Source organism: Typopeltis vanoorti, chromosome 3 (assembly GCF_054136105.1).
Source record: "Typopeltis vanoorti isolate ZY-2024b chromosome 3, IOZ_Tvanoo_1.0, whole genome shotgun sequence".
Classification (NCBI taxonomy): Eukaryota; Metazoa; Arthropoda; class Arachnida; order Uropygi; family Thelyphonidae; genus Typopeltis; species Typopeltis vanoorti.
In genome coordinates, this window is record NC_143551.1 from 154614877 (window position 1) to 154640754 (window position 25878).

Genomic DNA, 25878 nt, shown 5'->3' on the forward strand with positions numbered 1-25878 from the left:
TATAAATAATTCTATTAAGTATTAATAGTTACTTACGTAGAGCTAGATAGTTCATAACAAAGTATGTATGTCCAATAATAACCCAAGTCATGGAGAGAAAACGGATTCCATGAAGACATGTCATTCTGTCTGATTGGGTACTTGTATCAAAAATCTTTCTTGTATTAGTCAACAGTGAAAAGCACATCAAAATACGGCTGCAACAATCTATAACGATAAGAAATCGTATTAGAATAGAAATCCTGTTTACTTGTACAATCGAAATATAAATACATTGAATGTAAATTTTCATTATCAACACAGAACTCTTTTCTATGAGCGTACGGTTAATGGATTTTAGGCATGTTTATTCCTAGGATGATCCTTTTTACTCACGCAAATCCGGTACATACAACGTTTCTGATAACGAAAAAAAAAAAAAAAAATCAGTGAAAAATTCATACAGTATGGCGCAAAAAAAAAAAAGTACTGAATAACTACAACTATCTTTGTTATGGAATAAACGGGTGTCGAAGTTCAGTACTGTTTTTGTGCCATAGCGCATATGCTGAATTTATCGTCTTATTGTGTCAATCTGCACAATATTTAAAAATTATATCACAAAAAGTCACAAAATAACTATAAAAGAAAATAATATATAGTTATTTTATATTTAACTTACTTGTGCATATTCAGAAACAATATTTATCGATTCAGTGGATTTTTTAATTTTTTTTTTAATTTTGACTCAATCGCCGTCTAGAAATCTTCGCAAGAATCTGCAAAATTATGTTTGTAATTATCGCTTTTAAAGCTTTCAAGTGTTCCAGAGTGGATCGCATTTTGTTTAAAACACCTGACAGAATTCGAATCTGATAAATAAACGAATTTAGGTATTTATTTACTAATTAGTTCATTAATTGTTTGTTCTATCAGCAACATAAATATAAGAAATGTATTAGTTAACACGGTCGCTAACACTATTCACCTTTTGAAGGTGGACAAAGACGCAGGTAAAGACGACTTCATTTAAAAAGCGAATTTTATTTGTGTAAAAACACGATAATCACACTGCTTTCGGTTCCTGCTGGCGAAGTGACAAGAGTACAACCAGTCTTCGTATACTTAAGAGTTCGCGCGAGATTTAAAAAAAAAAATCTAAAATTTTAAAATTGAAAAACACCCGTCAATCGCAATTTTCGTGAATTTTTATAAAAGTAACTAGCATCTTAAAAACCGAATTATTTTCAAATGCCAGTGCGTTTTCTGCGACATTTACTAATTCCGCAGAATGTTCTAGAATTCGGAAGGTGGATGTCTTTTTTTTTTTGCCTTAAAGTTGCTGATTGCTCCGTTGCGTCTCTCTCTCTCTCTCTCTCTCTCTCTCTCTCTCTCTCTCTCTCTCTCTCTGTTGAGCTAATATAACTAAACGTGTGCTGTTTCTTAGCAAATTTTGAGATCACTAAATTATTACAATGTTACCAAAAAGACACCCTACATATTTCGTTGCAGTTATGGGATGTGCACACAAATCTTCTAGATGTTTCATCACTTTAAACAGCGATGAAATTCAATCGAAAGTGATGAGCACTCTCAACGATGACCTATGCCTTGAAATTACGAATCAGTAGAAAACTTTGCAGTTTATTTCGACGTGATCAACGATTAACTGCACACACTAGTTAGAATGTGGAAATATGCATAACAAATTAACGAACGTAGGTTTCTATGGATTAATACTACTCAGTTTTTTATTAGCAAAAGTCAGAACGAGAGCAGATGGTCGCTGCTTATGATAAAATAAAACCTTAAATTGTAACGACCTGTCGTTACTTTTATTTAACACACAGTTAATGCAATAAGGCGTTTTCTTCATTCAGTGTAATGCCATTTAATGGCTAATTAAAATTTTAATATTTTATTTGAAAAGTTTCTGCCTTGATCCGCATTAGCTGTTCTTTATCACTTTCCTTGACATAGATTACTTGAAAAGAATACCAATTAACTCAGAAGACACCTTTTCTATTTTGTTCAATATAAATGTTATCTTTAAAAAGGTATATTATTAATAAATTTGGCACTACTTTCGGTTCATTTGTGTTCGTAATTTCTTGTATCTACAAAATCTAAGAATAAACATGATGACATCAACCAACATGTACATGGCCGATATGTGTAAATGATAATTCACGTATCCTGTACTATTAAATGAATGACCTTCATGTTCCTCCAGCATAGTTATTTGCATAGCTTGAGAGAATAAATTAAGTAGTTAGGTAAAAAAAAAGGGCGGGGAGGGGGGGGGGCAGTCTCTGTGGGTCGGTACACTACTCAGGAATAACATTAAAAATAGCAAGGTAAGATAGCAGCCAAAGAATTCATTAATTCTCAGAGCATTTTCTGTTTTTTTTTCACACTTATTGCATAATACGTGTGCTAGGCAACAGTTTGGAGCCATTTCACTAGAAAATGACGTGCTTTCTTTGATCGATTTAAATCACAAAACGTGATGTCGATTGTTCTCTTCTGTTACGTTGGTCTTTATTTCTAAGTTACACAAGAACGTATTTTTCACAAACATTAGTATTTGGAAGGGTGAAAATATGGATTAAAATAAACAGAAAAAGAAGAAAAAACCTAGATATTTACTAAATTCATTTAGTAAATTTCATGTACTAAATGAAACCTTCTCCAGCATTTTTCTAGGAATGCTGCTTAAGTTGTTCTGCAATATTGGACCAACCACATTATTTGCTTAGGGCAATGCTCTTCATATTTGTGTATTATTCTGGGTGGGTCTTTCTCGAATTGATAATACCTTACAAAACACATCTTTATTGCTGCCAACATAATTAAAAGAAAACCTAATTGGGGGGGGCACTTTTCTTGATATAGAAAAGTTTAAAAGGCGATTTAAAAACTTCTAGAATCTTATCCAAAACTTATGTAGGTGAAAGCGTTCGTTAATATATCAATATTTGGTTTCGTAACAGCTGTTAAAGACATTAATATAGACCAAAATTAAATAAATTACAGAGATAAAATTAGAGGGAACAATTAAAATAACATTGAAAAAATATACTACATTATATGGTTCGAAAAAACAGCGACATTGGCATAAAAGGCAAGAATAAAAGGACGAAGAATGAAAATAGGCAGAAACATTGAAAACATCAGCTGTATCCTGAATGATGAATTTATTGAACAAGTAAAACGATTCAGCTATTTAGGCACAATTTTAGTGAAAACGTTATATTAAACATGGAAATAGACAACATAATTAGTAAAGCTGGTATGGTAGGAAGTAAGCTGAATAAATTTATATGGAATAAGAATGAAATTAGTCAAAACACTAAATTAGCTGTGTACAAGACGGTTTTAAAACCAATTTTAACTTGGATCTGAGACTTGGTATCTCGGACACTTGATAAAAGACTAGAGATTTCTGATATCAGAATTCAGAAAAAGACGTGGAGTGAACTGATGACATCAATGACGCTATCAGATTAAAAGTGGTGATATTAGGAAAGAACTTGCCATTGTTAGCATTCAGAAATGTGTTAGTAAAGCTAATCTCAGGTGGTATGGTCACTTAAAACAGAATGGGAAAGGAAAGATTAGCAAAACAAAAAAAAACAGAATGCTGGTTTTGTTTTGATTAGCAAAACAAGTGTTCTTTGCCAGGTTGGCAGGAAAAAGACTTAGGAGGATGACCAATAGGTTGGATTGATACATTAAAAAGTGTCTTAAAAGACAGACGTATAAGATCTGATAATATAGGAATCTTGACAGATAACAGATTAATTTGGAGTAAAATTGTTGATTGGAAGTCATTAATGCAGTAACTTTTTCTTATAATACTGTCATAAGTATCCTGTACATCTCCTGAGAATACATATCAGGAATTTTATGATAATGATGATGAAAACAGCGACAATTAAATTATAGAAAGAAACGTAACAAAACATTAAAACATAAGCCAGCAGGGAAAAAAATGGAATTTTAAAGAATAGTTAAATGATATTTAACATTAGATTAGATAAAATTTGAAAATATAAGAGGTGAGTTATACATTTACAATTTAAATGAAAAGATAAAGAATGCAGAGAGAAATGGAAACGATGGGAGATATCGACGAGCAGAAGAAACAAATAAAAACAAACCGTAAGTAGAGAAACCAAGAAAAAGAGAGAGAGAGAGAAGAGAGAGAGAGAGAGAGAGAGAGAGAATCTGATGCACTGGAGGAGCAAATGCTTAATCACTGATTTTAAAAAATGAAAGAAAAGAAATTCCTTATTTTAAGTACAGTTAAAATATTTTCTTCGAAGCAAAAATCGGCTCTCTTTTCCCTTGTGTCACAGACAAATCAACAAAACAAATAAATGCCAACATTGAAAACCGAAACATGTTTGTTCAGATTTTATATAAAATTGCTCTGCTACGTTACAAATGAAATTACCTCTTAACTTTGCAATTCTTAGCTAGTCACCCAGCACCACATTCGTCCATAAATTCGTGCATAAAATTCTTTTTAGGGTTTTATGGACGAATTATGGAAGGGTAAAAACACACAATACGAAAACGTTTTTGACTACCTTTGAATTAAAAAATTTGTCAGCGGTTGAAATAATGTTGAAAGAAGACATAAGAATTATTTTCACTTCCAAATAGTTCACTTAAGAAGGATTCCACCGTACTTGAAAATAGAAAATATTCCTTTTAAAACACATATGTCTTCAAAAAACTTCTTTAATTACTTTGAGTCAATTAAGTAAAATGTTATTATTTAATTCCAGCCAGTTCAGTTTGTGTATGCATTGCTAAATTATCCTATAGATTCTAGATTAAGTTTAACAAGAATAATATATTACATCATTTTGACAGAATGAAATTAATGTTATAATTTCGTTTTATGAAACTGCATAAAATTATTAACCGCATTACCGTCTGCAGCTGATGAATGTCATGAAATTCGAATCCATTTCTTGCAGTGAAAATTAATAGTTTGTCATGATTTAAAGTGAAAAACACTTACGGTTGTACTGGACATTCTTCTTTTCTTGCCAGACATCTAATATCGTTCCTAACAGGACTAAAAATCCCAAAAAGCTGAAGAAAGCCCTGTAATAAAATATTCGGAAACTATTATTGATATTCATATCAAAATAGGATATGAAATCTTATAAACATGTCCCTGTAGGATCCAAACTTCAAAAAAAAAAGTCGCACAATTTTTTTTTTGGCAATATGGAGGCTCCGCATTATTTGACAGGCATAATAGTAATACAGATTATATTAAAGATTCGTTTTAAGATGCAAACCCATCTTTTTCTATATAAAACCGGACATTTGTTTTTACGTCATTCTAGAATATATAATAAAGAGTATTGACTTCTCGAATTCAAGCATTTAGACTTCTAAAATTCAACCATTCTAGGAAACATAATAAAACAGCATTAACTGTTATAGAACGTTTCCGATAACATCCCAACTTTTGTGAGAAATTAACTTCCTTTTTTGTAAAGTACGCGGATCGAATCGCATTTACTCGAAGATGATAAATGCCTTCATCATTAGTTATAATGATGAAGGCAGTTATCGTCTTTATTTATGCATGTTAACTGAGTTTGATTGTAGCATACTCTACATACTAAATGTTTGATTGTAGCATACTAAACAGACTACCTCTGTTTTTCAGAATCTGGAATCAACGCTTCAAGAGGTTCGACAAGTAGATTGATCGAATCAAAGCAATGATAACTGCCTTCATTTATTACAGCTATTGAGGAATCTATTCTGATGCCAGTATATGTATAATCAATTCAAGGGGGAATAAATGTTTCAAGAGGAAGAAACAGTATAATACTATCTCCAAATGGGAGCTAACTCACTTTTAGATTAAACGCTTTTATAAATATTCCGCGAACCCTAAAAAGGATTTTATGGACGAATTTATGGATGAATGTGGTGCTGGGTGACTAGCTAAGAATTGCAAAGTTTAGAGGTAATTTCATTTGTAACGTAGCAGAGCAATTTTATATAAAATCTGAGCAAACATGTTTCGGTTTTCAATATTGGCATTTATTTGTTTTGTTGATTTGTCTGTGACACAAGGGAAAAGAGAGCCGATATTTGCTTCGAAGAAAATATCCTTATCAGTTTTGCTTAAGACTAGATATCTATCATTAGTTGAAGAGCCCTTGTAAAAATACTCCTCATATCCAACTGGATTTGAACACAGGCATTCGAAAGTAAAATATCGCGTGTCACAACTATAGTACAGTGAAATCCTTCTGGTTCCTCAGTCTCAAGATCTGATAATGCTAGTTTTTTTTTTCCTGAATCATAATGGAAGGGTAAAAACACACAATATGAAAACATTTTTGACTACCTTTGAATTAAAAAATTTGTCAACGGTTGAAATAATGTTGAAACAAGACATAATAATTATTTTCACTTCGAAATAGTTCACTTAAGAAGGATTCCACCGTACTACAGTTATGGCACGCAAAATTTTCCCTTCGAATGTCTGTGTTCAAATCCAGTTCGATGTGAGGAATAATTTTACAAGGGTTCTTCAACTAATGATAAGATACCGAGTCTTAAGTTTTCTTCGAAGCAAAAATGGGCTTTCTTTTCCCTTGTCACAGATAAACCAACAAAACAAATAAATGGTAACATTGCAAACTGAAACATGTTTGCTCAGATTTTATTTAAAATTGCTCTGCTACGATCCAAAGAGAATTGAATCTTAACTTTGTAATTCTTAACTAGTCAGTCAGCACCATATTCGTCCATACATTTTATCACATTTGTATCCATTTTGCTCGAAAACAGATATCTCCCATATTCAGCATAATCAACAAGCATCTCATTCAACACTAGAACTGAACTTGTAAAGTAAATTTTAAATTTTCTTATCGATTCCTCTGCCGAAACCAATGTTTTCGAAGAATTCATCAGGGTTGTATTCATGAAATCTACCACAAACTGCGTAGAACTAGACACAGAATGTATATATTTATGTTCTTTACATCCAAGATGATTAAGAAGTGAGTTTTAATACAGTCAGCATAGATTCCTTTTAAATATAGAAAGGTTGTGACAAAAGATAATTTCCACTTGGGTTAAACGTAAGCTGATAAGAATATTATAGAACACGCAGAAACGTATTACTATAACTGTAGGTTAAAGCTTCAGCAATTAAAGCTGAGTGTGCAGTGTTTTTTCACTCAGAAGCATGATTGTAGAACTCATAAACTTATCAAAAACAAGACTGATAAACGTTTATCAACAAACCCAAATCATAGATAATTACATTGGTATGATTCAAGTACTCGTTACTCGTTCTAATATTAGATATATGAAAGAGACTAGATATACCGAATATTGAATTAGAAACTTTTATTTGATACTGTGGTGAACCTCTTTTAATCCAAATTCCAGCACATACGCGGTTTGGTGTAGATGACGCAAGGTGTTCCATAGACAGTCCTTTTCCTGGTTCAGTTTTAACAGGAAAGAACTTTGTTCCAGGATCTGTTTTTCTAACATGTACCATACAAGATGGTACACGTTAGAAAATGCTGCTTTATGGTGGCTAGGGATGATGGTGGAAGTCACTGTCATGCTTGCTAAACCACTGCTGATCAATTCTTGAGTGATGGACAGTAGCATTGTTATTGTCGATGAAACAACCGATTCCTGATGAATAAAAAGTCAACATTGCAGATGGCTCTGATCAGCAACATTGACTACATGTTCCTTGGAAGACATCAGACCAGCAATATCAAGGGATTCGTTCTGTACCAAGAGAACACGCCCTGCAACATGACATCACCTCCAGAATCTTGAATTGTGTTTGCAAGGCAAACTGGGTTCATTGCTTCATATTGCTCCTGCCAAACTCTCAGTCAGATTTTTTCAGTCTTCCAGTGTCCTGTCACAATGTTCTCGGCGCCACTGTAGACAGACGTTCCGGTTCTTTGTATATCATGCTCGCTGAACTAATGCTGAACAGTTCTTGCACGATGGACAGTAGCATTGTCGTCCATGAAGCAACTATCACTTGTGTTGTTTCATTGCTTCATGGGGCTCCTGCCAAACCTTCTGCCTACTGTCGCTACAGATCAGAGTATATTGTGAGTCGTCGCACCACATGACTTTTTTTCCCGTTTTCCAGGTTCAGTCAAGGTGTTCCTGTTACCAGTGTAGACGAACTTTCCTGTTCTGCAAAAATCAGTGGTTTCCATAGGCATGAGCCTGCCAATACCTATCTTCTTCAATTCTTTAAGCATAGTTCCTAGGGGGATATGGGTCGGTAGCATCTTTTATTAAGTACTTCGATCAATTGCTGCACTCAGGAAGTTTTGTACGAGCCTTTTCAGATGACGCGATCTCGTTCAAAAACCAGTTAGCTCTTCTATTTTCAGAATAGAGGCTCTTGCCAGATAGGCACCCACAATAAGGCCTTTATCGAACTTCGAAAGAATTCTTTGTTTTCCCATTTGTGATCAGCACTATTGACGATTACTTACCAGCAGCTTTGTTAAATAGTTGCCTAGAACACGTGGCGAAGCACATGACCAATATTTTGCACATACGCTGTGTAAGTGACGTTTATGTACAACTGTATAAAAGTTTCCGATTCAATGGGCGGTATGTGTATGACGTATACCTACATTATTGATATCTGTAAAGCAGTGTAGTAGACCTTTTCCTGTTTCACTTCACAAAACGCAACCTCTGCTGATAAGCTTTTTATAAGACGATTAACGACTGAAAGAGAAAGAACGTATCTTAAAGGTTTATTTTCATTTTACATTATAAAAAATTACTTTTTTATGGATTCTTAAAATCTGTAAACAAAATTATCAGTAATAAGAATGAGTCCTACGATCAGTTATAATAAGAATTAATTGAAGACGTATCTTATGAATGGCCTGCTTCAGGGCTAAAATGCAATGTAAACAGTAAATTAATAAGTTAAAAGAAACAAAATGTTCACTAATTAATTTTACATTGACTAATGTGGCAGCAAATAAACCTGTTGGTTCCAAAGAAAATTAACAATGAACGGATTTAATCAAATTATTCCTTCATTAATTTTTTTTTCTTGTAAAAGACTCATACCGAAAATTTCCTATTGCAACTCTAATCATTTCTCCAGAAACACATAATAAGGTTTTCTATTACTTTTCCTTGAAGTTCGTCAATAGAACCCAGTCCAAAACAGGAAAAGAATCTCCACGGCAAAATACCTCCACTATACTTACTAAATCAACCAATATATAGACACACACTTAAGAACAATTTTCCTAGTAGGCGCTATAATCAAACTTTCAAGTGATTTCAAACTCAGTATTTCAATAAAGTGTTTACTGCCCAATAATTTTGATAGCACGTGCGTAGCTGAATTTTCAGGGAAACTGAACCTGGTGCAGTGTAGTTTATTTATTACTGACACGAATGTCTGCAGGTGGACGTCCTGAACACCAATCTTGTTAAAATAAGACATTGATGTATTACAAAAGGAATCTATAAATGTTTTCAGGGATTCCATGTCCCTTTCAGGAATGTAAGGAACAGGAAATTATGTAATGTTTGTCTTCATTATGTTTCCAAAATTACTTTGCCTTCTTTTAAATGAAATCTTGTCACTGCCTTATCTTGGATACTCTAATCTCACTGCGATCATGCAAGACCCATGACTAATCCAGCGACATGTAATAACACTTGATTGGAAATTAATTAACGCTAAACTATATATAGTTAAGTAGTCTTGCAATATTTGAAAATTACGTCTATTTTACTATTGAGATGAAAAGAGTTCTGGTTTAATTGCAAGTAATCCCAGAGCTCTTAAACTATTTACAGCTGTATTTAACATTTTACAGCATTACCCCCCCCCTCCCATGTTTCTAGATGTTTCATGACTGCTTCGTTGCTCTTGGAAATACTCGAAAGGAACATTTTGAAGCAAACCACCATCAAAACCTCCACTGCAATGTTAGGACGTGTATTAGTTCGCGAGGTATTTTCAATACCAGAAGTTCGCCATCTTTCCCCAATTTTAAATGACGAGAGCGGAATACTATGTTTAAGCTAGCTCTACTGCAACATGCTATATTCTTTTGATAAATAATGCACATGATTAAGTAAACTTATATAAGTATCAGGGAAATATCATTTTAGATTACATTATCTCTGTAAAATTAAACCTATGTTGACAGAAGTATTTGGACACAGTACGTGCCATGAAAATGTTGGACCTACCAAAGTAAGTCTGGTAATAAAAAGTGAGATATGCTGCATGTTTTGCACTATACTCAATGTCAAAATGCCACATTCAGCTGAACTGACACTCTTCCAACATGGGATGGTAGATGGGTGTCACATCAGTAGTCTTTCTGTCAGTGACATTGCTATCATTTTCAGTATATCGAAACCACCATTGTTTATGTCATTCGTAGATGGAAAATTAATGATCTACGACCTGGGAGGACACCGGCACTTGTTAATAATTATAATCAATTATCCTGTAGGCTGCGCCATTGTTATTTTTTATACTATATACTTATGAGGTGATTTATTATATAAATCTCTTTTACTAACAATTATTTTTATTTTGACTCCGAGTGTCCCTATATGTTATTATATTTGCACAAAGAGTTCACTCCAATTGGTGCAATGACTTTAACTCGCTCTTTCAGAATCCAACTAATCATTGACTCAATACCAAGTACAAAATAAACACATTTAATAAAACTAAAACAATATATATACACTTCTAGTAATAATACATAACTATAACTATAGATTATATGGATCCAAGGCCTTATTTAAAAATATAAACTTACTCTTAAGACTAACCACTTTTTCTTTCACAATCACAAAAAAAATGTTCATAGTCTTTTTCCCTTTCTGTTAAGGCTCTTTTCCAGAAGTTACAAGATTCTGTACTTCATTATCAGGATCCTTTTCATCAATCAATATAACACACATAAAGTGTTCTTGACTAAATCCTGTTTTCCTTTTAGTAGTAATACTCATCAGATCAGGCACCTTTAATACCTAAAAAATCTTCTTAATCAATATATTGTCCAAACTTTCACTTTCAGGCATTCTTAATACTTATAAAACTTCCTTATCAATATTTTCTCTAAGAAAAACATTCACTTTAGAATGTAAGCAACAAGTTCTCCTTTCATTCACAATACTAAATTGACAGTCTTAACTTATTTCACCATAAAAACTTACAGTTTCAAGATTTCCTTTTATTCATTACTTATTTCTCCTTGAAACCTAATATTTCCACTATTCCCTTTTTGGAATACACTATAAAATATCTTCCGACTGCCACACACAAAAAAATATCAAGTTCCTTCTAACTTGAATATTTACCGGCCAACTTACAGTTTCAAGATTTCCTTTTTATTCTTTACTTATTCCTGCTTGAAACCTATTATTTTCACTATTCCCTTTTCGGAATACATTATGAAATTTCCTTCTGACTGCCGCACAAAAAAATCAAGTTCCTCCCAACTTGAATATATCTCGGCCTGTGTTCTAAAAAACTTCCGAACGCTCTCTTGTTTACAACTGTAACTTGGATACGCAACGCTTTCCTTGTCAGCTGTCAATCACACATCAAGTTCTCTCCGGGAGCATGCGCACTTCACAAAAGTCAGAAACTACGCACTGCAATAAAATGGCTGACTCGCTGTATCCATCAGCGCTAAAAGAAAGTCTTTCACAAACACAAAATTCAACATTTTAAAATACAACAAACTTTCTTATAAGTAACACAAATAATCAGTTTAGTAAGTACTTCAATATTTTTACTTCTTTACATGTTACTTCTAATATAACATTTTCATAACGAGCACATCACAAGTGCAGACACTGCGTGTATGAAAACAAAAACTAACAAGCATAATTAATACGTAAAAATATTCAGAATTTTTAATATGATTATTTTTACACACTCACACCGCGATCGGCGCACTGTCTCTCTCTCTCTCTCTCTCTCTCTCTCTCTCTCTCTCTCTTGGAATGTTCGAGTGATTCCGCATGTCATTAGCGGCAGAGCTGTCAGTCAAACTGAAACATGAGGCAGGGACATCTGTCAGCACTAGAACTGTTCGCAGAGAGTTGCATGCCTTACGTTACCACGTCACAGCTCTTAACGCCAAAGAATGTTTGCGCTGGTGTCTTTCACACCGTAGATGATTGGAAAAGGGTTCTGTTGAGCGACGAATAATCACGCTTCCAAAATGTTTCTTTCTGGTGTTTAGATCTGGAGATTATCCGGGGAACGGTTCCGGCAGGACTGCATCATTCCAACTGCCAAGTTTGGTGGAGGCTCGATAATGGTATGGCGGTGTTTCATTTGGAGGGGCTTGGTGCACTGTTTGACGTAACCAAAAAAAAATAATTTCTAGGTTGACTGGACATCCTGAATAACTTCATGCTTCCGACGCTGTGGAAATACTTCGGCATTGATCCTTGCATATTTCAGCACGACAATGCTCCACCGTACTTCACTGCGTGTCCGAAACTGGTTTCCACAAAACAACGTTGACGTGTTAGTCTGGCAGCCTAAGACCTCAACCCAATTGAACATCTTTAGGACAATTAGAATGCCGAATTCGCTCCAGATCACAGCATCCGTCATCTGCGCCAGTAATGGGAGAAGATTTGTGCGAGTAATGAACAATATTCTTGTTGCAGAGTATCAAAAATCAGTGGAAAGCATGCACCGAAGAGTACTTGCTGTCATTCTGTCCACCCAATACTAAAAAAGTAATTAAAACGCATTTTTGACTACAACTAAGTGTCCCAATAATTTTTATCAAGATAGTGTATAGCATCAAATTATCTCTGTTCTACTTTGTTCTACTTATTCCTTCACATATGTAATCAGCAAATCCTAAAATCCATCAGGCAGTTATTATCAGTGTTATTTATAACACAGAAAAGGAACAATAGAATAGAAAAAAATCAAAAATTTCTTCCATGCCTTAAATGCAATATAGAAAACACTCCTGTCATCTCAGTCATATTCTGTTTTACGGACACATTTTTAATGAGAATTTCAACAGCATACATGCAATCTCTTACCTACTGAAGCCATTTGAGAAATGTCGTTTTCCGTGCATTTAGATGGAACACATACTCCCACGCGTAAGCTAGAATGATATAATATTTGTACACGTGCAGCTAACTCTCCTATGATCTGTAAGAAAAGAAAACTGATAATTAAATCAGGAAAATGGAATGTTATTGAGTATTTCTTGAATATGTACTCATATAAAGTACTGACAATATAAATGAATTATACGTGAAACTTTTTGTATTATTATTACTACTATTCGGCTTTTGTAACCAGCTTATATGACCGATTTTTAGGGAAAAACACGATAAACCTAAACAGTCACTGGATAATACCTGAGATCCTGAGATCTCAGGTATTATCCAGTGACATGAGCAGATGAGAAATGAGCAGAAAAGACAGGCTAAAGAATCTCTGAATAAATTATATAATTCCTGCAAAACCAGCATAAACAGGGTTGTGGAAATGCAAAAACAGATAGGCTGAATGATAAAGCAGACAAATGTGCGGAAGATTATTCACGTCGCGATTCCAAATACTAAGATTTGTTTCAAACTACTACCAGAATTCAAGTGCGGCGGAAGTTGAATATGAAAAATTATCACAACTAAAAATCTCTAAATCAAACGAGGAATTATGCAAGAATGCCAACTCTCCTTGTACGCGTTTACCATTTTTTCTCCAAAAATTCCTTAAAGAAACATTTAAAGCCGTTATTCGCCTTAAAGTGCCCTTGAGACTAATTCTGAATTGAAAAGTTAAACTTTTCGACTGTTTGCGGCTTGCTTTTAATCCCGGATATTCAGGATAGAATAAGAAGTGGATAACCTAACATGTATACTGTTTCTGCTTACAATATTTTTAAATATTATAGGTGGTTTTTCTTCTTCTGGAAAAAACTTATGAAGGTGAAAAAATGTCATCCATGTATTAAAAAAAAAAGAAAAAAAATATATATATATATATGTTAAAGATACCAAGCTATTTTAACCTGGTTTTACTCCATTTCCCAGGTAAGCAAACAGACAAATAAGTCAAGTTGGCGCCTGCAAGGGTTGCAAGTCTAGCTGACCCTGCACGTAGTGCAAGACCAAGGCAACTCATGGTAAAATTAGAATAAGCTTTAATTTTACCATGAGTTGCCTTGGTCTTGCACTACGTGCAGGGTCAGCTAGACTTGCAACACTTGCAGGCGCCAACTTGACGTATTTGTCTGTTTGCTTACTTGGGAAATGGAGTAAAACCATGTTTAAAATAGCTTGGTATCTTTAACATTTATTATACCCAAGGTAAAATACTTTCTACACACACGCGCACACACACACACACACACACATATATATATCACCACATAAATAAATATATATATATATATATTATATATATATGTATATTTATGTGGTGATCGGCTTTTACTCGGTTGATGTACATTTGAAGAAAATATAGATTTAATGACTATAAAACCGAGATAACATATAAAAATTTTAATGATAAATACTACTAGTTTCGGCATATGGCAGCCTTCTTCAGGTATTTATAAAGGAATACTAATAAACATTGAATTATTTAAACAAACTGGAAATTACAGGCACAAATTGCCTCACATAATCGATACATAAAAACGTTGTATTTTTTCAAGTTGTTCCAACTGACGTGCCATTGTTTATTGCAATCGTGCGTGCAGGTTCACGTGAACGCCAATATTGAACAACTGCAGCATGGCTATCTGGGATGTTATAACTTAAATTGTTGTTTAAGTGGACCGGGTTCAGCAGGATTTCTCTTGATTCTACAATTTTCCTCTCAAACCCATCATCACAGCGAAAGATATTTTCTGATTTATTCCAGTAAACAGAGTGGCTTTGTTGGTTATCATTAGAATAGAAGAGCATAAGAGAGACATCTCTTACAAAAGATCTCATGCAACGGCATTATCCAGTCATATTCTTTTTTCAAATAATCCTAATGATAACCAACAAAGCCACTCTGTTTGCTGGAATAAATCAGAAAATATCTTTCGCTGCGATGATGAGTTTGAGAGGAAAATTGTAGAATCAAGAGAAATCCTGCTGAACCCAGTCCACTTAAACAACAATTTAAGTTATAACATCCCAGATAGCCATTCTGCAGTTGTTCAATATTGGCGTTCACGTGAACCTGCATGCACGATTGCAATAAACAATGGCACGTCAGTTGGAACAACTTGAAAAAATACAACGTTTTTATGTATCGATTATGTGAGGCAATTTGTACCTGTAATTTCCAGTTTGTTTAAATAATTCAATGTTTATTAGTATTCCTTTATAAATACCTGAAGAAGGCTGCCATATGCCGAAACTAGTAGTATTTATCATTAAAATCTTTATATGTTATCTCGGTTTTATAGTCATTAAATCTATATTTTCTTCATATATATATATATATATATATAAATGTATTTTATGAAACTTGTATAACCCATTCGTCTAGCTAACTCAGCATTGCCTTAATCCAATGTTTCTCAAAGTGCGGTAAGTATCCCTTAGGTGTATGTGAAAGATCTTTAGAGGGCACGAGGCATTTTGTATTGCTTTTTTTTTTCACTTTCGTGTTGATGTCAACATATTGTCGCAGATAAGTGCATGTCTCTTCTATAATTAACTTTTTAATAAATAAAAAATCTAAAGGAAGCTTAAGCATTGATTCGCATATTTATAATTAATTTTATCACAAATATTAAAAAATAAATACCTTTATAATTATGCGTATTTAAAGGAAATATCATTATAACCTCTGAAATTTCTATTGTCTGAGAGGCAGTACGCCGGTGTTACAAAATTTTAAAAGGGATTCACGTGTACCGGAAGTTTAGGAAACACTGTGTTAATAAGACCTAATACACCTCCATCCCATATAGTTAGTTTTTCACATTTGACGTCTTACATTGGAAGCTGTATGGTCACTTGTAGATCAACATACGTAGGGTTCTGGGTGTGAAGTCTCTGCTAGAAGTGGTAGACTCGCAGCTCCTTTTCCACACAGGTTTAGCAACACAATCAAAATACTCATGCCGGTGTTGGAATTCGAATGCACACCTTGTTGGTTTAAGAGCAAGTACGCTATTCACTTGAACAACCAAGCCGACACTTCCCGTAAGAAAACGATTAAATCTTAGAGGATCAGCAGGGAAAACGTTTACGGAAATATTGGAGGGAAATTAGAAGGAAGTAGATTTCCTGGTACACCAAGAACTTCTTGTATTGATGTAACGAAATGGATGGATAACATGAGCTATTATGAGATCAAAAGAATGCAGAAGATTGAATACTCTGATGTACCATGATTGGTAACGTCCAAATTGAAGAAGCAAAAGAAGAAATCCCAGTACCTTATCGATCATGTGGAGAAGTTACAACTAAAATGTTCTCTAACTCCAACTCTGTGCTGTATATTAGATATTTCTATATATAGGAATGTATTTTGTTCTTAGTGCTTGGCTAAGAACAAAATCATAAAAAATGCGTTTAATATTGTTCGTTATCACAGTACCTAGCCTTCAAGCATGTTCTCATTACGCATGTCGAGAGCAGTTACTGCTATTTTCTGAATCGCCTTTATTGAATTTTTCTGCTAAAAACAATCCCTTGATAAGAAAATTTGATAGTTATCTAAATTTTAGTTAAGATCCGAAATCTATTTCAGTAAAATTAATCCAGCTGTCCAAAAAGGAAGAAATCACTGGATGATCAGATGCTTTTACAAACCGTTGAACATCCCTGCTTACTAATCTAGAATAAAAACAAGAGATTATTTTCATGTAATATAAAATAATTGCCAGGTGAAGTTTTTACTTACATTTTTACGTTTAACAAGTTCCTTTACTTCTTTCAGAGGTTCGTCAAACCTGTACCGCCTCGGCTTTGGTGGTAGACTGTTTGTTTTAAGGTTGATAGCACAATATTTTCCTCTGAAAATTTCTTCCGGTTGAGAAGATCGACGACGCTCTTCCATTACAGCGATATCTAAGCACTCGTGATAAGAACCAAGCATCGCGAATGTTCCTGTCATAATGCCATCTGATGGTTTTCCTGTGGCATCAATCACTGTAATCGAAAACAATTGTTATAACAATCGAAGTGTAAAGAATTAAAATTTCCTCTCATACATACGAGTATGTGTCAAGAGATAGTCTTAATTTGGTATCATCGAGTCAAAACAATTAAATTGCCCAGTGAGGTGAGACACTTCGATGCAAAACTCAACACACACACATACAGATGCACTCACGCAAACAGAAAGTTTTTGCTACAAAGCAGAAGTTGAGAGCGCTGAGGTGGCACCATAATTATCTATACAATAAATATTTTTGTAGCGCGCCGCCCATTTAGCCATTAATATAGCACAAGCAGGTAAATTAAAAGTATTACGTAACTATTGTGTTGCAATAACTTCTCTAATTAATAGTTCTAGAAAGAAAATGAATTCCAGAATGGTAAGTCCAGGTATTATTTTGTATTATTTGCATTATTCTGAGGCTAAATTGATTTGTTGGTTGTTTTGAATTAAAACCACCGAGGCAACAAAGTTTAGGAGTCCGATGTCCAGAACTTAACGTGTTTGCTTCTGACTGTTTCTCTATTTTATGTTGAAAAACCAGAGATTTGTGGAGAAAAACTTTGCCACTTTCATATGAGACCTCTTTAACGTTTAATTTGCTCAAACACATACACAAAAAAGGCGACTAATTATAAAGTTTAATCAGTGGAATTTCATGAAAAGAGGAAAAAAACGAATGAACCAGCATACTATATACAGAGCTTAGATGTTTCATCTTATGCATTTTGGGATAAATAAATTACATGCAGTGTATCACATTGGTGGCATTGTACTCCAGGTAATAGATGAAGGTAGCGATTTAGGGATGGTGGTAGATAGAGAGTTAAAATTTAGATGACATATTGCTAAGGTAGCCCATAAGATTACTTGGCTAGTGAAAAACACATAAAAAAGTAGAGATATGGAAGTTGTTATTCCACTTTAATAAGGCCTTGATACACCTACACCTGGATTACTGTCCTAAAGTCTGGTCAAGGTTTCTTGGGGATGAGGAAGCAGTAGTGGAGATGATTCAGAGGCGAGTGATCAAGTGGTGAGTGGCCTGTGGAATGTTCCCTATGAGGATAGATTGAAGGTGTGTTGATTGCAAAAGTTGGTTGACAAGAGAAACATAGGAGATTTTATAGGATTTTATTTTATAGGACTTAAAGGATGTTATAGGATAGATGCAGGAGAAATGTTTCAGCGCTTCGCTAGACTGACCAGAACAAGGAGTCATCCCTGGAAGTTGAATAAAGGTGTGGTCAGTAGGGGGTGCGAGGAGTAGATTTTTTTACTTGGAGAGTGGTGAATGAGTGCAATGGGTTGCCAGAGTCAGTTTTGAGTGCTTTATCTGTTAATGGGTTCAATGAGAGGTATGATAGATTGGGCCTCCCGCGATGAGTCTTCGTACTCCATGGAGGTGACGTATAATAATATTAATAATAAAATAATAGTTTAATATGAGTGGTTGCTTTCATTAGAGTAAAAGAGAATACTCGTGAAGAAACTATTCTTCGCTTCGCAGTGACTTTCTTCCTCACAATATCCTCTTTACCCGATCCACACCTTATACTTTGAGACATATGAACAAACAAACAATTAAAGATTTCAAATTTATAACTGCAGTAGTTTAGTTGAGGTGCTCTTTGAGCAACTCAAACAAGAATAATAGTGCGTGGAACATTCCAAATATGGATACTGCTAGGTAATATCATTTATTTAATATAACTAATTTATTTAAATTGAGTGAGTAATGTATTTAAGTTGATGAAATTTTAAATTTATTGAATATCATTTAAAATAAAAAATAAACGAATAAAAGTATTTAAATTTATTTATTTATGTATGGATTTGCAGGTCTAGTCATCTGAATGGGTAGGATGGAGACAGAAAGAATTAGCATATAAGCCGAGTAAATCTGCACAGGCAATCCGATATGTGGGTGGTGAAAGTCTTGGTATGCACATTGGCCACAGCCTACCGCTCATTTTTTTTATCAGTTATTGATCTTAGGCTGAGGCATTGGAATTAGTTTTCCTCCGAGTACTTCTGTTTTCTCTTACAAACATACAGCCGCTTTAATTAGATTTTTGTTTTAATAACATGTACATCCTGATATACATATGAGTTTGGGTATTTCTCTTAGTTCATTCCGCAGCTCGACATAATCTAGTTCATTCTAGAAGGACATAATCTCCGGTTTGGAGGCCTGGAGAATCTACTTGTATATAGATGCTGTTGACTTCATATCAGTTGCCTCAGTATCCCAAAAATAAAGATATTTGGGGGTAGGGTCACTACCCAGACTAGTTTCAACCTGTTATTAAAGTGCTGTGTTCATTTTCAAACCTCTGAGTCATTCAAGAGATCATTCTAAACCTTACTGTTCACACTAATTTCATCATTCCTGAATACTCACCAGTGGCTCCACCTAATGATAGGCAAAAACCTACCACCGAGGGGAGCCGCTCTACAACAAGAAAGCCAAAAGGCGAACGTTATTAAAATGGGATTAGTGTGAGCTAGACCCGAGATGATACCAAAGTTAAATCAATGGTTTTCATTCTTTATCTAAGAGTAACCACACAAAGTTTGCTCGTTAAGTATCTTCCAGACTTGTCTACTTGTATAGAAAACGTATGATTTCTACTCTGATTTAATATCATTATCTTCCTGGATTTAATTCACACTAATGAAACCTCAATGAAGGTCAAAACCAGACAGGAAAGTGCGACCTTTCCTACAATGTCTTTGAACAAAGTAAAGACATCTATAGACAAATAGACTATTCATGAAGATACCTCAAGCATAAACTTTGTTTCTTGAGCTTGAACAAAGAATTAAAACAAAATATCATTTCTTCTCATTCGTTTTCATATAGAAAAATGAAGTGCAAAAGAAATAGTGATTACTGGTACATTAATTTATCAAAAAGAGAAATGTTTAACAAATTACTATAAGAGATACAAGCAATAATTAAAATCCATTTACAAAGCATTATTAAAGTAATTAAACGCATATGCACTGACTCAGCTGTAATAACAGTCGAAAAAAATCACTAATCGAAAATTTATAATCAGTAAACTTCGATGTGATATCAACAGTCTAAAAAACTTGAAAGGAGGAAAACTGAAGAAATAAAATTCAAGAATCACTTACATAAACGACACAATGTAGGTAGAAACTAGTGCAAAACAGAAGCCTCGGACCATAATTAAAAATTAATAAGAAAATCACATTTGTTGTGAGTAAAAAGAATCATTTAGTCGTTCTTCACATTTCCAGATTATCTGGTTGTAGCATAGACCTCTTTGCCGAGTTTTTCTTATTATTTTCATGTTTCTTCCATTCACGAGAGGTTGATTCTTGTAGTGCATTAGTATCATGAGTGAGTTAAATATTTTTTCTATGTTTTATTATTATTTGTATCATTTTTATATTTTATTGATTTTTACAGTCCGAAAACAATGCTTTTGTTAGCAAACGTGAATCTATTTGAGTCACTTCAGGCCTCCAATAAGTGGCGCTGTGGTCTCACACGCAGATGATATTTTCTACCACCTGAAGATAATCACAAACATCCATACGCATAGCTGGTTTCGAACCCGCATGTGTTGGTCGGATTGTGGATATGCTAACCACTCTGTTTGCCAGGATTGCAAGTTACTATATTATGTCTATGTAAGAAGAGCCTTCTTTATCAACTGCACCAAGGGAAACTGCCTTGTAGATTACAGACTCCATTTCTTTTCTATCCTTATGTATGTTAATTAATAATAATGATAATAATAATCTTCGTCCCAGTGAAATTCTCCTATATCTCCTGATCCAAACTTTCATTACAGGAAAGTACACTTTATAAACTTTTTGCAGCTTTCACAACTCTTCTTCGGCACTACCAATTGTCTAACACCACTAACTTGCGTAATTTCGCTTCGATTTACTGCGATGGATATATCAAGGAATTGTTTCTTCTATTTTTCATAAATTTATATCTTTTTTGTATTTTGTTTTAGTTTTCGCATAATCCTGACCTTGTGTGGACACCATACATAGAACTTTTAAACCATTTCAAACCTAAAATAAGTAAGACATTGGTCTATCACCGAGCTACGAGTACCTCTCCCACCTAAGGACAATCAGAAATATCTATGACAACTTTAGAGTCAAACCTGCGGCCTGGACAGCGGATACGCTAACCAGTCAGCAACGAGGCTGGCAAATTACTACAGCCAACAGCAATGAAGATGAGACACTTCCATATAGCACTACATTATTCATTTCTGATCATAAACCACTCCAAATAACAAATTTAATCTTCACACCGCTGTTACATTTTACAAACATGTTCTTGATTATAACTGTTTCTTCTTTCCTACGTCTATCTTCCAGAATTGTTCCCTTTGAAACACAATCAACAGTCTTTTACAAATGAAAAAGAGCCACAAATAGTTTGTTTGGAGTCAAAGCTGCAGAACTGGGAGGAGACCTCCATGTAGCTTTTTAAAGAATGTCGAGAACCGACAAGGGCTTCTGACGTAGTGTCCAATCCTCACCTTCTCGTAGTGCAACCTCTTAGGTATCTACACGAGGATCGACTGGCAATTTGGGATTTAGTCGAAAACTTATATTCTTATTGGTTTAAACCACAATATAAAATCATAGTAGAACATGACAGAATTTCATGCCAGCTAGGGAGTCGCCGGTTAAACAAGTTCCCCGTTGTTTTCGCTAGGGAACCAGGCCGAACGGCAAAAAGTCGGGTACTTGAACAAATCTTGAAAAACACCCCAACTCATCATCATCAGAGTTCAAGATCAATAATATCAACATAAGAAGCCTGAATGGTAAAGAAATGAAACTAGCTGAGGAACTGGATAAGTACCAGATCTGCATAATAGGAGTGACTGAAACAAAAAAGACAAAAACTGGTGAGATTCTGAGCAATAAATATAAAATCTTATATTCAGGCAATAACAATCAAGGAAAGGAGGTAGTGGCCAGAGTATTCAACACTAAATACGAGGCTAATCTGCTTCATTGGCAGGCGATGCCAAGCAAAGTCATGTGGGCAAATATCAGAATGGGGAACTGAAAAATGGGATTTATTTGTCTATATGGTTGAACAGAAAGTTCTACTGAGGTAGAAGTGGAGAAATTTTTTGAGGCTTTAGAGAAAGCAGCTGACACAATGAAAAAGGAAAAGTTGGATCTTGTTGGGGAATTAAATATCAGTGTGGGAAATTAAAGCCATACAAAAATATTTTGGGAAAATTTGGAGAAGAGGGCAAAGCTAATAATAATGTCAAATACCTGTTGGATTTCTGCTCAGTACATGGACTGGTTATTAGTAACACAATATTCCAACATAAAATATGAACAAATTCACATGAAGAGGCAAGGAAAAAGAAAGTCTCACTGACTATGTTATTGTTGATAGTGATGTTTTCTCACTGGTGCAGAACGCTAGAGTGTACAGATACCCAACAAGGATTTGAAATTGGATGTGATCACCAATTAGTCTTGTGCAGGATAAAATTCAATTTCATACTGAAAAGAAGAACATGTAAGAAAGTTTTGAAACGAACAAAAGTTAAGCGGCTTTAAGGCGTAAAGTGTAGACTAAAATACACAAACATTATTTTAAAAAAATGAAAGAGTTTGAGAACAGGAACCAAACATTGGAGATTCGGTTGCAATTCCTGAAGAAAACACTGATTGATTCAGCCAGAGAGACATATGGCGAGGTTGTCTGCAAGGATATAAAAATCAGGACTTCATGGTGGACACTGGAAGTTAAAGAGGCAGTGAAGGAAAAGAAGAAAGCATATCAAAAGTTCCTGTCAAATAAGTCAGCTTGTGCTCTTAGAGAATATAGAGACAAATGCAAGAATGCTAAACACTGTGTAAAACTAGCTAAACAAAAGTCGTGGGAGGACTTTGGCAAGAATATAGAAAATAAATATCAAGAAGGTGGAGAAATATTCTGGAGGTTGTTGAAGAAGTTTAGGAATGGAGGAAAGAGTGCTGTAAAAGGAGTTAGAGATGATAAAGGTGACATGAAAACAGGAGAAAAAGATATCCTTGAAGTATGGAGTAATTACTTTGAAAAACTGCTTAATGAAACAAGCAGTGATGACAGCACAGTGGTAAAAAACACTGACCAGGCATGCAGGCAGTATTACATATCCATACTTGAAGTAGAAAAAGTCATCAATAGCTTGAAATATGCAAAGGCAGGTGCAGCAAATATTTGACCAGAAACGCTCAAGTATGGAGGTACAAACGTTTTACAGTGGCAGCACAGAATACTTCAGAAGACCTACACAGAGGGATGAATTCCAGACGATTGGAGTACAGCTCTCATATTATCCGTATATAAGAAGAGAAATAAATCTGCATGTGAGAATCACAGAGGAATTTCCCTTCTGAGTGTTCATGGTAATATTTATTCAAGTATGTTTGAGAAACGGTTGAGAAGAAATGTAAGGAATGAAAGGGTAGCTTGGTGCAGAACAAGCTGGATTTAGGCCAAATAGAGTCTGTCAGGATCACTTTTTCACTTTACGACAAATAGATAATAAATAATAGGAATATAACAAAGGATCTGTGTTTAAGTTTTTTTTTAGATCTGGAAATGGAATGTTACAAGAAAAAAGCAATACATAACTTTCCAGTTGTATAATGTGAAAGTGGCAATATATCAAGCAATACTTCGTCTTTATTCGAGATGTAAGTCAGAAGTTAAAACTGAAGGAAGTACAGAAAGATGGTTTAATGTTAAATCTGGTGTCAGACAAGGATGTACGTTATCCCCTCTGTTATTCCTTATCTATATGAATCACATTATAAAGGAAAGTGGTATTAATCCTGATATCAAAATTGGAGATGTTAATCTGAGTTCTTCACTTTATGCAGATTATGTTTTACTTCTAAATAAATCCGATACAAGTCTGCAAGATTCCATGACTAAATTGAATAACTGTTGTAATAGATATGGTATGAAGGTCAGCAATATTAATTCAAAGGCAATGAAAATATACAGGCGCATTGAACATATCAACTCCATTGTGAAAGGAGAACCTATACAACTAGTAAAATATTTCAGCTATTTAAGCTCGATTTTTAGTGAAGATGGTAAATTAAATTAAATAAAATAGATAACGGAATCACCAAAGCTGGTATGGTGGGAAGTCAATGGTATAAATGTATATGGAAAAAGAGAGAAATTAGCCAAAACACTAAATTAGCTGTATGCAAGACAGTGTTCAAACCAGTTTTAACCTATGGATCTGAGAGCTGGGTCAGAAGTAAAACACTTGACCAAAGACTAGAGACCGCAGATATGAGAATCATGAGAAAGATTAGGGGTGTGATTAGATGGTATTAATGGCAATATTATATTAAAAATCAGGATAATAGGAAAGAACTTGCCATCGTTATTATTCAGGAATATGTTAGTAGAGCTAATCATAGGTGGTATTGGTCACTTAATCAGAGAGAAAAGATTAGCATAACAAATGTCCTCTGCCAGGTTTGGCAGGTAAAAGACCCAGAGGAAGACCAAGATATAGGTAGATTGATACAGTACAAAGCACCTTAGAAGACATAAATATAATATAATATCAGATAATTTTGGATTCAGGTAACAGATTGATTTTTAGGAAAATTGTTGATAGGAAGTTAGTATGATGTAAGTTTTTCATGTACTACTATTATATCCTGTACATTCCTGTCATGTCAGGATACATGTCAGGAATTTGATGATGATGAAGTTGAATTTTTTTTTTTTTTCAAATTCTAATTATCTCTTCTCATTTGATTTACAGCAAAACATGAATCCCAACAGTTGATCTCTCGTTTCTAAAACTAAACTGCCCTTCTGGCTTTCTTCGATTTCATTCCTTATTCTTCTTAGAGTTGTTGGATACTGTTGTTAAAGTTACAAATCGGAGCCTGGTGTGAAAACTGAACTGGAGCACATTATTTTTATGACAAAATGAATAAATAAATTGACAATCCAACAGATACTTTATGGTCTTATGTATTATATTAATAATACAAAACATAAATTCGATTAATACAATACAATTATATTTACATATTATAATATAAAATTACATACAATCACGCATAAACAATAAAATAAATTTAATGTCGCAGCTATACTCCTATAAGTCCAAATATACCCAAATTAATATAAGTTCGAGTGTTAAAGTTCACTCTCTCTTGCTTTTAAAGATGCAAACTGTTTAGTCAGCTGGTCATAGCTCTAAGGTGGAGGAGGAGGATATTTTGCTTTCTATTGAAGATAACCAAACTCGTTGTTCTCAGTGAGATATGGAAGACCTTAAATAAGATTTCATTAAGTAAAAGTCTGATAAGCTCAGAGAATTCTTAAAAATTCTTAACAGTTCATAGGATTGTTAAAAATATTTATTAACCTATTTCTGCGTAGGAATATGCATCTTGTAATCGATATGAATATACTTACTGTAATAAATGAATTGTGGAAGCATTAATGTTATCATCAGAATTATTGAATTAAGACTGCACTTGCATACGAAACTTTTTAATGTTAAGCAAAATACTGGTCCATCAAAAATCCCCTTTATACGAGAGTGGTCTGAAAAGTTCTCGGCCTCGATCAAAGATGGCAACACTATCGGTAAGATTTTTTTCTAAGTTGGTACATCTGTCATAAGCAT

The 25878-nt window shown here is 34.2% G+C and overlaps 1 protein-coding gene across 1 annotated transcript in view; it reads right to left on the reverse strand.

The window, feature by feature from the left end:
* LOC150108677 (nose resistant to fluoxetine protein 6-like) overlaps positions 1-25878 on the reverse strand; it is a 59859-nt gene that overhangs the window by 29530 nt on the left and 4451 nt on the right. Inside the window, exons 2-6 of the mRNA XM_090390502.1 lie at positions 16928-17175; positions 13102-13216; positions 8661-8757; positions 5015-5100; positions 37-207 (exon numbers count right to left, since the gene is read on the reverse strand). Of these exons, the coding sequence (XP_090246628.1) occupies positions 37-207; positions 5015-5100; positions 8661-8757; positions 13102-13216; positions 16928-17175 (717 nt within the window). The remainder of the gene's footprint in view (positions 1-36; positions 208-5014; positions 5101-8660; positions 8758-13101; positions 13217-16927; positions 17176-25878) is intronic.